Source organism: Suricata suricatta, chromosome 11, assembly GCF_006229205.1.
Source record: "Suricata suricatta isolate VVHF042 chromosome 11, meerkat_22Aug2017_6uvM2_HiC, whole genome shotgun sequence".
Taxonomy (NCBI): Eukaryota; Metazoa; Chordata; class Mammalia; order Carnivora; family Herpestidae; genus Suricata; species Suricata suricatta.
The window spans coordinates 42,688,469-42,704,854 of record NC_043710.1 but is presented as its reverse complement, the minus strand read 5'-3'; the positions used below and the strand labels follow the sequence as shown (position 1 = coordinate 42,704,854).

Sequence of the window (16,386 nt, the reverse complement as noted above, 5' to 3'; positions counted from 1 at the left end):
CCTCTCTTACTTAGCACAACATCTTCAAGATCATTCCATGTTATCAGAAACTGCAGATTTTTTTTCTCATAGCCGCATAGTATTCCATAGTATATATATATATATATACACACACCACAGTTTCTTTCTTCAGTCATCTTATTGATGGAATCTTAGGTTGTTTCCATATCTTGGCTACTGTAAATAGCACCACAATAAACATGGAAGTGCATATATCTCTTCAATAACCTGTTTTCATTTCTTTTGGATGTATACCCAGAATGCTATTTATATGGTAATGCGATTTTTAATTTTTTGAAGGACCTTTGGGCTGAATTCCACAGTGGCTGGACCAGTTTACATTTCCACTGACAGTGCAAAAGGGCTCCTTTTTCTCCACATCTTCACCAACACTTGTTACCTCTTGTCTTCTTGATTCTTCTTACAGGTGTGTGGTGAAAGCCCATTGTGGTTTGAATGTGTTTATTTCCCTTATGATTAGTGATGGTGAGCATCTTTTCAGAGACCTGTTGGCCATGTGAATGTCTTTTGTTTTTAAAGTGTCTATTTATTCTCTGTCCATTTTTATTGGATTTTTTGTTGTTATTGCATCATGTAAGTTCTTTGTACATTTATTTTTTAATTAATTTATTAAAAAATTTTTAATTTATTTTTTGAGAGAGAGTGCAAGTGGGGGAGGGACAGAGAGGCGGACCAAGGATCCAAGCAGGCTCTGTGCCGACAGCAGTGAGCCCAATGTGGGGCTTGAACTCACAGACTGCAAGATTACGACCTGAGCCCGAAGAAGAACGCTCAGCTACATGAGCCACCCAGGCACCCCTGTACATTGAGTTTATTAATCCCTTATCTGATATATGTCTTGCAAACAGTTTCTCCCCTTCTGTAGGTTGCCTTTTCGTAACAATGAAATTGTTTCTTTACAGTATAGAAGTTTTTAAATTTGGTGTAATCCTACATGTTGATTTTTGCTTTTGTTGTTTGTGCTTTGGTGACATACCCCAAAAATCATTGCCAAGACTAATAAGGAGGAGCTTCTTGTCTGTTTTTTCCTAGGAGTTTTATGATCAGGTCTTATGTTTAAGCCTTTTTTTCCATTTGGAGTTATGTTTGTTAGTGGTGTAAGATAGGGGTCCTGTATCAGTTTTCTGCATGTGGTTATCCAGTTTTCTCAACATCCTCTGTCCAAGAGACTCTTTTCCCCATTAGATGCTCTTGGCTCCCTTATCAAATATCAGCTGACCGTACATACAGGGTTTAATTATGGGCACTATTTTCTGCTGCTGTTAGATGGAATGTTCTATAGATGTCTGCTAGTTCCATTTGGTCTAATGCTTGATTCAAGTCTATCTTTTCCTTGTTGATGACCTGCTTGGATGATCTATCCACTGTTGAAGCTGGGGTATTGAAGTCCTCTACTATTATTGTATTGTCTATTTCTTCTTTCATATCTATTAGTATTTGCTTATTAAATTTTTGCTTATTATATTTATATGCTTTGATTTTAGGTGTATATATTATTATTATTGTTTTATCTTCTTAATGAATTTATCCATTTATCATTATATAATGACCTTCCTTGTTGCTTGTTACCATTTTTGACTTAAAGTCTATTTTGTGTGGTATCAATATAGCTAACACTTCTTTCTTTTGGTTTCCATTTGCATGGAATACCTTTTACCATCGCCTGACTTTGATTCTATATGTGTCCTTAAGGTCCAAGCAGCAAATAGATGTTTTTCTAATCCATCATCTACTCTGTGCCTTTGGTTGCTGAATTTAACCCATATACATTTAGAGTAATTATTGATATTAAGGACTACCATCTTATTAATTGTTTTTTTAAATTTCCATTGTTTCTTTTTCTCTCTGTTTCTGCCTACCTTTGTAAATTGATTATTTTCTATGTTGGTATGATCTGTTTCCCCTTTCTTTGTCTTTTGTGAATCTGCTCTAGGTTTTTGCTTTGTGTTTACCATGGGGCTTACATAGCACATCTTATAGATAACATAATTCAGTTTTAGGCTGATGGCAACTTATCTTTGGTCACCTATAAAAGCCATGACCTTTACTTTTCCTTTTTATATTGTTGATGTCACAATTAACCTCTTTTTATGTTGTTTATTCATTAAAAATTTATAGTACTAGAGTTATTTTTACTACTATTTTCTTTTAAACTTTATACTATAGTTGAGTGGTTACAAATACATTTTTCATCCATACTAGTGTGCTGTGTACTTCCATATGCTTTCATGTTGATTATAGTCTTCTCATTTCAGCTCTGAGAACTCCTTTCAGCATTTCTTGCAATGCGGTGGTGATGAACTCCTTCAGCTTTTGTTTGTCTGGGAAAGCCTTCATTTCTCCTTCATATCTGAAGAATGTCTTTGTCAGATAACATATTCTTGACTGGCAAATTTTATCCTTCTACACCCTGAATATGTCATTCCACTCTCTCTGCCTAGAGTTTCAGCCGAGAAATCCACTGATTGCCAATGGGGGTTCCTTTGTAAGTTAGATTGTTCTTTGCCTTCCTGTGCTCGCCCCCAGATGCATTGAGGATTCCTTCTTTATTTTTGATCTTTGACAGTTTCATTATAATGTGTCTTGGAGAAGGTATTTTATTCATTATGCTAATAGGGTGATTTATTAGCTTCCTGGACTTGATGTTCAAGTCTTTTCTCACATTTGGGAAATTGTCTATTATTTCTTTATATACTCTTCCCTCCTCTAGCTCCCTCTGGAACTCCAGTTATTCTGATATTTGTCTTTTGATGGATTCCCATAGTTCCTATAGGTTTTCTTTGCTTTTTAAAGTCTCTGTTATTTCATTTTTTCTGGCTGCGTTATTTCAAAGTTCCTGTCCTCCAAGGCCCATATTTGTTCTCCCATCTGGTCTGCCCTGCTGCAGAGATTCTCTGTAGAATTCTTCATCTTATTCACCGACTTGTTCAGGTCCAGAATTTGTGTTTGGTGCTTTTCTATGATTTCAATCTTTTTGGAAGATAACTCATTTTGTTCACATATTTTATTCCTGATTTTATTGACTTGCTTTTCTGAGTTTTCTTATAACTCACTGAATCTTCATAACTGCTATTTAAGTTATCAGTTACGTCACAAAATTCCATGCCTTGAGCTCAGCTGCTGGAGACTTGTCATTTTCTTTTTGTGTTGCCATCTTTCCTTATTTGAGGTAGCGGAGACCTCCTTAACTCTTTGCTCATTGCCTTCAGCAGATGAGGTATTATATTCTATGGCATTGCTATTATCTGAGTTTTCCCTCTGTGCTTGTGAAGCTGAACCTGCTCCACTCTTTTTGCTCTGTCCTGTGGCAAAATTATTTTTAATGTTTGTTTATTTATTTATTTATTTATTTAAAATTTTTATTTAAATCCAAGTAGTTAACATAGAGTGTAATAATGGTTTTAGGAGTAGAATTTAGTGATTCATCACTTACATACAACACCCAGGGCCCATCCCAACAAGTGCCCTCCTTAATGTCCATCAACCATTTAGCCCATCCCCCCACCCAACACCCCCGCCAGCGACCCTCAGTTTGCTCTCTGTATTTAAGAGTCTCTTATGGTTTGCCTCCCTCTCTGGTTTTATTTTACTTTTCCTTCCCTTCCCCTATGTTCAACTGTTGTGTTTCTTAAATTCCACATATGAGTGAAATCATATATTTGCCTTTCTTTGACCAACTTAGTTTGCATAGCATAATGCATTCTAGTTCCATCCATGTTGCAAATGGCAAGATTTCATTCTTTCTGATTGCTGAGTAATATTCTATTGATATACATACATACATATATGTATATATGTATGTGTGTGTGTGTGTGTGTGTGTATATATATATACACACCACATCTACTTTATCCATTTGCCAGTTGATGGACATTTGGGCTCCTTCCATAATTTGGCTAGTGTTGAAAGCACTGCTATAAGCATTGGTGTGCATGTGCCCCTTTGAATCAGGATTTTTGTATCCTTTGGATAAATATCTAGTAGTATAATTGCTGGGTTGTAGAATAGCTCTATTTTTAATTTTTTTCACATTTATTTATTAGTAAGAGACAGAACATGAGATGGGAGGGGCAGAGAGAGGGGGAGACACAGAATCTGAAGCCAGCTCCCGGCTCTGAGCTGTCACGCACAGAGTTGGACGCAGGCCTCAAATTTTCAAACCACGAAATCATGCCCTGAGCTGAAGTCGGATGCTTAATCGACCTAGCCACCCAGACACCCCTATTTTCAATTTTTTGAGGAACCTCCATACTGTCCTCCAGACTGGCAGCACCAGTTTGCATTCCTACCAGCAGTCTGTGGCAGACTTTTTAAGCTTTTTATGTTTTCTCTGGTTCTTAAAATTCACCAGACTGGTTACTGGAAACTTCTTCTGTTGTCCAGAAGGTGGTGCTATAGCTCAAGTTTGTTTCTTCCTTGCCCACCAACCGCTATTTTCCGAGGGTGCTTTCTTTCTCCAGAGGGCGCTAGCAAGCACACCTGAAAGCATGCGCAGGGAGTCTGCCGCAGAGTGCCCAGAGGTGTAAGTTTAGCGGTAGTGCATTGAGGGATGACTAGTGACCCAGCAGGAAGATCCTTGGTGGTGGTACTCCCAGAGGCTAGTGGGTGGACTTCCTGTCGAGCACAGTCCCTTTACGGTGGTTTGAACTTCTTATCTGCCTCTTCCCAATATCCTTCCTCCCTAAATCGTAGAGCTCTCATTATGGTACTCCCAGTGCTGATGGAGACAAAATGGGTTTCTCCAACCCCATTCCGCCTACCTGGGGCAGCCACGGACTCACTCGGCGCTTTCCTTTTCCCTGTGGGCAGGTCACCAGCGCCAGATAAATCAACCTTGTTCGGTGTTTCCTTGGGGAAAAGGAAAAGCGAAGGGAAATTGTCTCTTACTGCCTCCATTGCAACCAAATTCATATTTTTTTCTTTTCTTCTTTCTCTACCAGTATGCTTGCGTCTCCTTTGCGTAGTCTGGACTTCTACAAGTTGTCACTCGTGTGAGTATCTGTCTTGTCAGCACTTACCTGGTTTTTTCCTGAGGGCAGCTAAGGGGGTCTGTCACTGGCTCCATCTGTTCTGCGGCCTGTTATGGAGGTTTGTGCGCTGGTGGGTGAGATTCCTCCCAGGTCGCTTGGAGTAAGGTCCTAGGACCCAAAAGACCAGTCAAAGCAATTTTGTTCATATGTTGACGACTAATTCACTGATCAAAGAGGGGGATAAAGAGGAAGAATGGCTTAAGCCACCATAGCGCTCCCACGCTGCTTTTGGCTATTGCGTCCTCATGGTCTTCCCTGATTCTTTAAATGGCTTCTCAGCCTTTCCTAGCTTTTTCATGACCGACACTTTTGAATACCCTGATCATATATTTCTTAAACTATCTCCAATTTAGGTTATCTGAGGCCTTCTCAAGGTTAGATAGAGGTTATGGGTCTTGGGAAAGAATATCCCAGAAGAGAGGTATCGATCTCATTGATCCAATCAGAGTTCATGATGTCAATATGTATTACTAGCAATGTTAATCTTGATTGGTGAAGGTGGTGTCTGTTAGGTTTCTCCTGTTACTAAAGTTGCTATTTTTCCCTTTCCCTACTCTGTCTGTTAGGTGATGGTCGCTATGTCCACCCCATGGTTTGGATACTTGCGTACTTGTACTTCCTTACTTTCTGGCACTAAAACACGCTCCAGACTTATCGTGTATTTTTCCTGCACCTACCCTAGAATCAGCTCATTTCCCAAGGATTCTTGCTTTGTTTTATTGGGAATGTTATGTAAACATTTATAGAGTGTGCTGGTGGCAATGCTATGTGCTAGGGATGGAGAAGCAGTGAAGAAAGGGATGGGCTTTGTTCTCAAGGTGCTTCAGTCCAGGTGAGAGCATTACAGAAGGGAAGTGCTGGAGCTACAGGGCAGATGGCAAGAGGGCTTAACCATGTCTGGGGTTAAAAGCTTCCTAGAGAAAGTGGCACTAATGCTGAGGCCTTAAGGAAGAGCAGGAAATGAGGCAAAGAGGAAACCAAAATCTCGGTTTGTGCTACATCTTGTGATTGGCTTAAACCTCAAAGAACACATCTATTATCATTGTTTTGTGATTAATACCCTAATCCCTTCCCTGCTTCTAATCTTTTCCTGGAACAAGATTCTACCCTCTCTCTAATACCCCTTCATTCATTCATCCATTCAACATTATTTTGAGAATAGAGGAAGAAAAAGCAACATATTTTGCGAACAGAGAGAACAGCCTGTGGGAAGGCCAGGATATGAAAAAGAGCTGGTGTGTGCTCCAGGAACTGAGGGAGATGCATTATAACAAAAATGAGAGAACAGGAAAAAGAGTGGCAAGAAATGAGGCTGGAAACATGGAAATGTACCAGGTCCTATAGCTCCTTAAAGTCAGGTGAGGGTTTTGGACGTTATTTCAAGGGCAATGCAGAGCCATGGAAGGCTGTTGAGCCAGTGAGTGACCAGATTGGGTCGCCTGGCTGCAGTGGGAGGATGGGCTGACAGGGAGGAAGGCATTAAGCTCCACAAGGCTTAGTAAGGTTGGATTCCTTCCTGCTTCACAGGATCGGGGTGAGGATTAAACAAAGGAACACGTATAAATTCCCTGGAAGGATGTTTGGCACATGACAGGCAGTCAGGAAATTGTTCAACTATTCTGATTCTTTTTTTCATCTGATCTCGTTTTTCTCTTTATTCCCCTGACTATATTTTGGTTAAAAATTTACCTTTTAAACTTCTTGCTGCAATTAAAATTGAATACTGTGCTAGACCGTGAACAAACGTAAGTAAGGCCTGGGTGCTTAAGATACATTTATAATGAGCCATAACATGATGTGGTAGGAACCACGTTAGTGACGTGAGCCCCGACTTTCAGAGGGCAAAGACAGTATCCTCTAGCTCTCTGTCCTTAATGCCAGGCAAAATATGTGTCATGGAGGACTTCAGCACGGACTTCTCTACCGAATGAATGCACGCTCTGGGAGCTCAGGAGGCAAAGCAGGAGCCTTGGCTGCACTGTAAATGGAATCCCTTAGGATTTAGTATTAGCTCACCGAGCACAGTGGCTTACAGTCCTTATATTTTGTTGATATGTGTTCGGGATTATAGTTAGTATTTTTTCTGTTTTATTTCATAAAAATTGCTTCAAAGGCATTGTTAATCACATTTTTAAATAAAAAACATCCCTATCTTGAGGCATACTGTAGCATGAAGACATCAAATCTATACTGAGATGCTTGTCTTGAGAAAGTAAGTTCCTAATTACCTATTTCTATCTGAGTCGCAGACAACATGGGAGAAGTTTCATTCTTTATTGCTCTCTTTTCCCACCACCTATCTGCATCCTGGTCATCTAACCTAACTCCTAGCTGATGTGTGTTTAGAAAATCAGAGTAATTTCATCCTTAGCCTGGAGTAATACTGAAGTGTGTTTGTCCTCCCTGGGTGGTCATACAGGTGCACAACAGCTGTCACAGAAGGGGTCACTCCAGTAAACTAGTGTGAGAATCCTGTAATGTTAGGTAAAGTAAATGACTGTGGGGGTCATAACTAACACTGTTCCTTCTATGTGTGTAGTTTATGCTAATGTATTTTATTTCTGAGGCCAACTGAAAAATGAGGTAAGTAATCATGTTGACTGTGGAAACCCTTAGCATTATTGTGGGAAATTAAAACTGTTTTATTCTTGTATTTATGGTTCTTCAGATTCTTATGGTGGAATCAAACTTGGTCAAATTGCTTACACTTTCTTCAAGAGTTCTACTGTTCCAGATGGAAGTCTTGGCTGCCTGTCTTTAAACTCACTGGGATCGGTGACCCCTTCTGTGACAGCTGTTGTGCACCTGTATGACCACCCAGGGAGGACAAACACACTTCAAATGCTTACAAATGCCCCTCAGGTAAAAAAAATTCCATTTTGAAAAAAACTTGGAAAGTAATTCTGATACTTCATAATGAATCTGTACTCTTTAAATGCATTTTGAAAGTATAAGACCTAAACCCAAAGTAAGAAATTTAAAAATACACAGAATGTAGAAAAGGAAATATATGCTCTTTTTCTCAATTCTTAGTTCATAATATAATGGTATTGTTGGTTTTTAAATCACGGATATCCATATCTTGTTTCTCCTTGGGTCTGACTCTGAATGTGTTTTTACTAGAACCATAAATGTGCAGGCGGACTGCCTATGGCAGGTCCCCATTGTGGCTAAAGTCTGTCGTGCGTGCATGGTCACCAACATTCTTTTTAATGAATGAGAAGCAATTGATTTTGTTTTACCTTTCACCTTCCATTCAGCACAGCATCCATTTATTATTATTCTTTTAACTATTTTTGCATAGGAGATATTTTATCTTCACTTCACTGATGAGTGAATCTAGAAAGATGGAGCAACTTTTCTAAAATCACTTCAGTGTTGAAGATGGGATTGAACCCAGATCATTATTCTTAGCTTCTTGGTGTTCATTAAAATCTGTGTCAAGTTTAGGGGGCAAGTTTATTGGTAAGAAAATACTTAGTCATGGCTTAATCCAAGTGAGCTGTGACGCTCTCCAAAAATCTGTGTCCTTCGATCTTTCATGCCAGGGATGTGGGTTACATACAAATTTACACTTGAATATTACTATGTCTGTTCTGTGTAAGAGAATACTTACAAATATATACATATATATATATATATATATATATACACACACACAAGTATATAATATAACAAAGCAAGATACAGTGTGGAGAGAACTAAAATATTACTTCTTCTACCAATTCAATTTCATGATTCTATAATGCATTGATTAAATGTCATAATAAGATAAGGAGTTAGGAGATAAAAGGAAGCACAGAAATTTTATTAATATAAAATGAATTACAGAATGCTTCCAGAAAGAAGCTGATCTTGATCAGTGAGGTGAAGGAAAGGGAAGATCTGTTGTAAAGACTGATAGTTTAAAGTCAGAGTGCGTCCGAATCATGTGAACGGGATAGTAACTATTCAATCCTCAGGCCTGACCCCTGGAGATTCAGATTCAGTTGGCATAGTGTGGGGCCTGGCAACACATGTCTTTATCAATGCATAGATGATACTAGTGTCATAAGCCTTCAGCCTTTTTTTTTTTTTTTTTAAGACAAAGGTTTAGGACATAGTCAAAAGGTTTTTTTCTTTTAATTTTAATCTTTAGCATTTAAAAAACGTTTTGATGTCATTCTTTCATATCATCAGATTTTCTTTCTGGCTTTCTTTTGTTGGAGTATGTACAAGAGAATGTTCTTAATAGAAGCCAAGAAGATTCTGACCCATTTTTGCTGCTATTATGTTAAGTTATTCTCGTATCTCTTGTGCTGAATCAGACGAAAGTCTATTTTCTTGTTTCCTTGGAATTAAGAATGGAATAAGACTCTTAGAGTATATGACTATGGGTTACTAGATATATTACTATTTGCATTTCTTTTAAATCTCAAAGTTTATTGCCACTGAATTATACTAGTACTGCTTGACTGAACCTTCTTTTGTAGTACAGAAATGACTGCCTTCCAGAATCAGCTTCCTTTCTTTCAATGTTTGCTACGGCTTTGAAAATTAGATAAATCCTCCAGTGACGTACCAAAAGCATCTCTCCAAGTAGTGAACTATTATTATTTGGTATTCATCGGTATTTCCTAAATGCATCTAGAAGTCTCTTAGCCCTTTCCTTCTCTAATCAGTGTACTGAGAAGGTTTCCCTACAGCTGTTTGAGGATTTTTATATTGGGGCTCTTACACTAGTCAATCTCGGGAGGAAATTCATCAATTCAATAGTTTTTTGAGCATATACTATATTCTAGGCACTAGATATACAAAGGCAAATAAACAGACACCATTCCTGCTCTAATTGTGCTTACAGTCTGATGTGAACAAAAACAGACAATTATGTATGTAATCTGGTATACTAATTTTATCAGGCAGTGTTCCACCAGAGAAACAGAAGCAGTAGAAGAGATATATATCCGAAAATGTGTATATGTTTGTATATATGTATAAATATGTATTTATGTGGATATAATATATGTGTGTGTGTGTGTGTGTGTGTGTGTCTATATATAGAGAGAGAGACATTGAGGGATTTAGTGCAAGGAATTGGCATATGCAGATTTGGGGGCTGGCTAGTCAAGTTCAAAATTCCTAAGGTAGGCAGTTAGGAAAGAAAGGTTGGAATCTCTTAAGCAGGTGGTGACACTGCATTTCACAGGTGAAATTTCTTATTCTGTAGGGAAACTTTGTTTCTGTTCCTAAGGCCTTTCAACTACTCGGAACAGATCCACCCTGACTGTGGGAGATAATCTTTACTAAAGTCAAGTGGCTGTAGATGCTAACTGCATCTATAAACTACTGTTACAGTAACACCTCAATTAAAGTTTGATTGGATAGCTCAGCACTATAAGCTAGGCTTGGTGCACATAAAGCAGTATCACAGTGATGTTTGGAAAATGCTCTGATAGAGAAACTATAAAATACCAAGGACAGACATAACAGGAGCATTTATCTTAGGCTAAGGGAGAATCAGATGTTTTCCTGAAAGAGATGACAATTAGGGTAAGACCTGAGAGATGAGTAGGAATTAGTTAGATAGAGGTAGATAGAGAACATTCTGGGATGTGTGAAGTGACCAGAGAGTGAGAACTAGGAATGTAATATTCTCTTAGCAGATTTTTTCCCTCTTTCTTTTTTCAGAATACCTATAAGGTCCTGGTTGTTCTTTAACAGGGCCAGAATTTGATTCTTTTTTTTTTTTTGTAATTATTATATTAACTTATAAATGTCCTTAGTGCTGAATCAGATTAAACTCCATTTTCATGTTTTAATTAGCATTTCCAATTACTAGTGAGATGAAGCACCTTTTCATATGTTTAGTTGACATTGAGGTTTCCTTCTCTATAGATTGGCTGTCTGTAACTTTTGCATATTTCCTAGTGGGTGAATTTATTTTCATTATGTGTTATTTGATATTACTAGAAATCTTTTGTCTCTATATGCATTGCAGATATAGTCTCCCAGAGAACATCAGTCCAAAGCAGGAGAAGGAGGTGTGTAGACTACAGTTTACAGATATAGTCTCCCAGAGAACATCAGTCCAAAGCAGGAGAAGGAGGTGTGTAGACTACAGTTTACAGATATAGTCTCCCAGAGAACATCAGTCCAAAGCAGGATATAGTCAGTTTACAGATATAGTCTCCCAGAGAACATCAGTCCAAAGCAGGAGAAGGAGGTGTGTAGACTACAGTTTGTAGGTGAGTGCCAAGGGACCTCATTAAGTCAGAGATTGCTGGGGTGATCTTAATTTTGGACTCTATCACTTCTAGGACAGAGTCTCCATATTGAGCAGTAACAAGTCACAAAGTACAGTATTTTTAAACAATTCAAATAAGTGACAGAAGAGGGAGCTCTAGAATCTTGAAGTCAAGGAAACTCCACCGGCTCCCTTCTAGTACAAATAACTCATCTCACTGAAATACAAGCATTAGAAAAGAAAAGCAGTCAAACTCATCAAAAATTATCAGTGGGGACCAGGACAAATAAAAAAGTGGGCACCAGACTGGCTCAAATTGTAGAGTGCGCACCCTCTTGATCTTGGGGTTGTGAGTTCAAGCCCCACATTGCGGGTAGAGATTACTTAAAAATAAAATCTTAAAAAAACTGTTACCAGATAAAAAGGAAAATTAGAAGCAGAATGACATTCTTTCAAGCAAACACACCAGAAAGACGGGATAAAATGAAGGAAAACTGTATTCTAATATATTTTTTATTTTTTATTTTTTAATTATAGTTTATTGTCAAGTTGGTTTCCATATAATACCCAATGCTCATCCCAACAAGTGCCCTCCTCCATGCCCATCATCCGTTTCCCCCCTCCCCCACCCCCATCAATCCTCAATTTGTTCTCAGTTTTTAGAGTCTCTCATGGTTTGCCTTCCTCCCTCTCCTTAACTATTTTTCTCCTTTCCCTCCCCCTATAGTCCTCTGTTAAGTTTCTCCTATTCCACATATGAGTGAAAACATATGGTACCTGTCCTTCTCTGCCTGACTTCTTTCACTTAGCATAATACCCTCAAGTTCCATCCATGTTGCCACAAATGGCCAGATTTCATTCTTTCTCATTGCTGTGTAGTATTCCTGTATTCTAACATTTTAAATACACAAGCTAAAAGAAATTAAGAAAATGATAGCAGTTATCAAAGAACAGTTTCAATTGGAATCAAAATAACTCAAAGAATACTATCAGAGAAAAGAAAACATGAAGATTTGAAATGAAGCTTAGAACCAAAGGAAGTATTAGAAATACAAGAAGCAACATCGTAGAAATGGAAACTAAACTAGAAGCAATATATTAATTAATAAATACCATGGGCATTGCATAAAGAGAAACAGAATGGAAAGGAGGAAACCTTTAAGCTAAAAGTGTAAAAGAAATGAGAAAGGATTTAGGAGAAAGTGACACAGAACCTCAGCAAAGTGTGTGTGTGCACATTTGCGCATAAATTCCTGAGAAGAAAACCAAAACTACTGAACAGAACAGACAGAATGCTACAAAATAATCATTGAAGAGAACCATTGTGAAATAAAAGACAACTTGAAGTCACACATTGAAAGAAGACACCGTGTACCCTGGAGAATCAACCCAGAGGAATGGACTTGACTTTATTCTAGTAAAATAATTGGAATGGAAGAAGAAGAAAAATGAATGAAAAAAACCCATTCAATAACACAACTTTTAAGAGTCTCTTTGAGCAGCTATGAAAAGACGATGCTTCAGGATCCATCCCGAGGGGCAGCAGCAGGTGAATGTCTCATGGTCTCCTACCAGTTCTCGGGCAGCTGTGGCCCTGGCCCTGGGTGCTCACCCCACAATGCTGAGTGATGCAGCCAGCACACATTTGTGCCCTTTGTACATTCCCTTATGGGCACTTATGAGTGTGTTTTATCAGAATGAAGGAGAGTGAGGGTCTGAGATGGGACAGCCTAATTCATAACCTCAGAGGTTAAATTATACAGGAGAGTATATTGCATTCTTAGGCAGTAAGAAATGAAAGGTTAAATGAGGGCTTTGCCTTCTGTTGGATAATCATAACCATAAAGTATCTGCAGGCCAAGTGTAAAATTGGTAGAAATCATTTATGTGTTAAGACCTGAAGAGCCCTCCCAATGCTAAGAGAAAAAATAATTTCTCTTACTGGTAGATGAAGTTCCATTATTAGGCATTCATTCTTTGGTTTAAGCCTTATCTTTGGCACACTGGAAATATTCAAAGCACTGGTTATTAAGATAGAAATGGTATCCGCACCCTCAGGATCCCTTCAACCCTCTTAGTTATTTGGAAAACTAAGTCATAACTGTTCCCACACTTTCATAAAGCTGCTATCTATGGGGCACCTGCTAGACTTCTCTGCAAAAATAAAATAATAATCATCAGTGTCTTTCAACTAAACTCCAAGTAAATCTCCTTACCATCACACAATGTCCTTTTATCTGTTTCTTTGTTCTAAGCTTTATTTTAAGTTTATTTATTTTGAGAGAGAGAGAGCGAGCGAGCGAGCTGGGTAGGGGCAAAGAGAGAGAGAGGGAAAGAGAGAATCCCAAGAAGGCTCCTCCCTGTCAGTGTGGAGCCTGATGCAGGGCTGGAACTCATGAACCATGAGATCATAACCTGAGCTGAAATAAAAAGTTGGACACTTAGCTGACTGAGCTGCCCAGGTGCCCCTGTACTTCTATATCCACCTAGTTCATCCCTCTCCCCATTTTCATAAGTTAAAAATGTAAGGCTGGAATTAGCCTCACAGCTATTGTAGCTAAATGTTACTACTTTCTAAACATGTAAAGAGGCTAAATCAGAACGACTTTCCTAATATGATTTATACATGATCTAATGACTAGATATGATCTAACTTTATCCCACACCTAGTAGGACTACAGAGAATAAAAATAAAATGGAAGAGGGCTAATCTAAACATTTAATGCTAAACATACGTGACAGAAGCAGGAATAAATTTTCTCAACAACTTCCCCCTATTCTGCCTCATTTCCTTCAGGAATCTGGTATCCCTATTCCTACAAAACAAAACAAAACAAAACAAAAGACAAAAACAGAAAGAATCCCAAGGCAGTATTTTGGCCAGTGAAAACTCCTGAAGTTGTAAGGCAGTGAATTAATTCCTAGGTCTGCCACAGGCAAAGCAATGAAAGGGAAAAACCGGCTCTGGCCCACGCTCTCTATTCAGCCTTTGGGCTCCTTAGGGAGCCTGTTCTTCTCATTCTCATTTTGACTGGAAATTTCTGTGGATGGCGCTTACTGGTACTGAAGAGAAGTTAGGCATTGATTGCTTATATGTGTTTGACTACTGCTTAATGGGGTGCTGAGGACAACTGGAGTAGGGTTGAGGCATTTCCAAAGGGCCTTTACGATCTTCTGGACCCTTGATGCCAAAAGTTGACTCTGTAGTACAGAAGTCATACAAGATCTAATATCTGAAAGTTGATTGATCTCACAGCAGCTTCAAGGATATTTGCCTGGAAATAGAAACACAATTTTTGTTTATGGCCTCTGAGGCGAATTATCCAAGAACACACTCCTCACAAGAATTGCCGCCTGGATTTCTGAGCCCTTCCTATATCATGAACTTGGTTTTCGCCATGACTGTGCCTCACGAAAGAAACACAAAAACACCCACTTATCAGGTGTCCCTTGCCTGCAGACCTCCCTTAAACCAGACAAAGCAGAGGAGAAGAGAGCAAGAAAATCACCTCTGGATAACTGAAATAGGTGTCACAACAACTCATTACTGTCACCTTGACCACAACTAAGCCCTCAGTCAATGCTTGTAGGCTCTTTATTCACATAGAATGCTAACCTGTTTGGCTGTTTTCTGTGTTTTCCAAGCTGTTGTTTTAAAAGACCCATGAAGGAGGGATTGGGGAATAATGGCTATGCAGGAAGTACCAGGTATCTGGCTCCCCACCTACCCAATTGTACTTGTAAATCTGTCTAAGGTAGTTACGTTGGAACTCTGGAATCTGGTGAAGGCTTGCAACTTCCAAGGGAAGACTTGACTGAAAACTGCAGTGAATTTTGGCCAACCCCAGTTCTTAGCACTGTAATGGCTACCAATTCCCCACTCCCAGCCATGCGGCAGTCAGCTGTTTGTGTGGTCTTGGAGCAGCTTGTTAACAGCTCATGGGCCCAGAGTGGACAAAAAAGACCCTGTCCTCCAAGTACCATGGGTCTGTAATCTGATTGCTGATTTCTGCTTTTATCACAGAGGTTCAGTCAAGGAGGAGGTCTGGTGCTTTTGCTGTTGCACCTCCTTCGATTGTTGTAAGCTCCTCCCCTTTGCCAAAGAGAACTAGGGAACTTAAAGCGCCAGAAGCCATTTCCCCCATTCATTTTTCTCTCTTTCTCATGGGGAAAAACACATTAAACACTAGGACATTCAAAAACAATTGCATTTACAGAGAAAATTAGAAAGTGACCATGTATGCAAAGGGAAAGGCTCTTAGTAGACCTTAAGTTTACACCTCACATTGATCCAAAGCATAGCAATAGCCTACAAGAATAGTAGTAACAACAACAAAAAACAAAAATTGTTTAAAGAACCGCAGCAAGCCCTGAGGAAGGAAGAGAATATTAGATTCAAATTCCAAAGTTCCAAGAAGAAGAAGAAGAAGAAGAAGAAGAAGAAGAAGAAGAAGAAGAAATTCAACCCAGAAACAGAAACAGAAAAGTATGTCCCATTCAAAGGAAAAAGATTAAATAAACAGAAATTCTCCATGAAAAAGATTTGATGACAGATATAGTAGGCAAAGATTCAAAACCACTGTCTTAAATATGCTCAAAAAACATGAAAGGAATATGTGGGAAAAGATAAGAAAATGATGTGTAAGCAAAATGGAAATACATATAAAGAGATAGAAAACCTAAAAAGAAACAAACAAAAAAAGGTGATTCTGGAACTGAGAAGTATAATAATTGAAATGAAAAATTTGCTAGTATGATAAATAAAAGATTTGATCAGACAGAAGAAAAAAATCAGCAAAGTTGAAAATATGACAATGGAAATTATTAATTTGAGAAACAGAGCCTAAAGGATCTGTTGAAAACCATCAAATAGACCAACATACACATTTTGGGAATCCCAGAAGAAGAAAGATAAAGGGGCAAAGAGAATATTGGAAGAAATACCAGCTGAAGATGCCCAAATTTGATGGAAGTCATGAGTATAAATACCGAAGAAATTCAGCAAATCCAAGTTAGGTGAACTCAAAGAAACCCACACCTAGCACATCATAATCAAACTTTAAAAAGCCAAAGACCAGGAAGAACCTAGACAGTAACACAAGAGAAGCAAAT

General features: G+C 38.6%; 1 protein-coding gene across 1 annotated transcript in view; it reads left to right on the top strand.

The window, feature by feature from the left end:
* The first annotated feature begins 4,962 nt into the window (after positions 1-4,962).
* The window catches only part of LOC115272504, a 21,397-nt gene continuing 9,973 nt past the window's right edge, over positions 4,963-16,386 (top strand). Inside the window, exons 1-3 of the mRNA XM_029915560.1 lie at positions 4,963-5,012; positions 5,405-5,472; positions 7,720-7,913. Coding sequence (XP_029771420.1) covers positions 4,963-5,012; positions 5,405-5,472; positions 7,720-7,913 — 312 coding nt within the window. The remainder of the gene's footprint in view (positions 5,013-5,404; positions 5,473-7,719; positions 7,914-16,386) is intronic.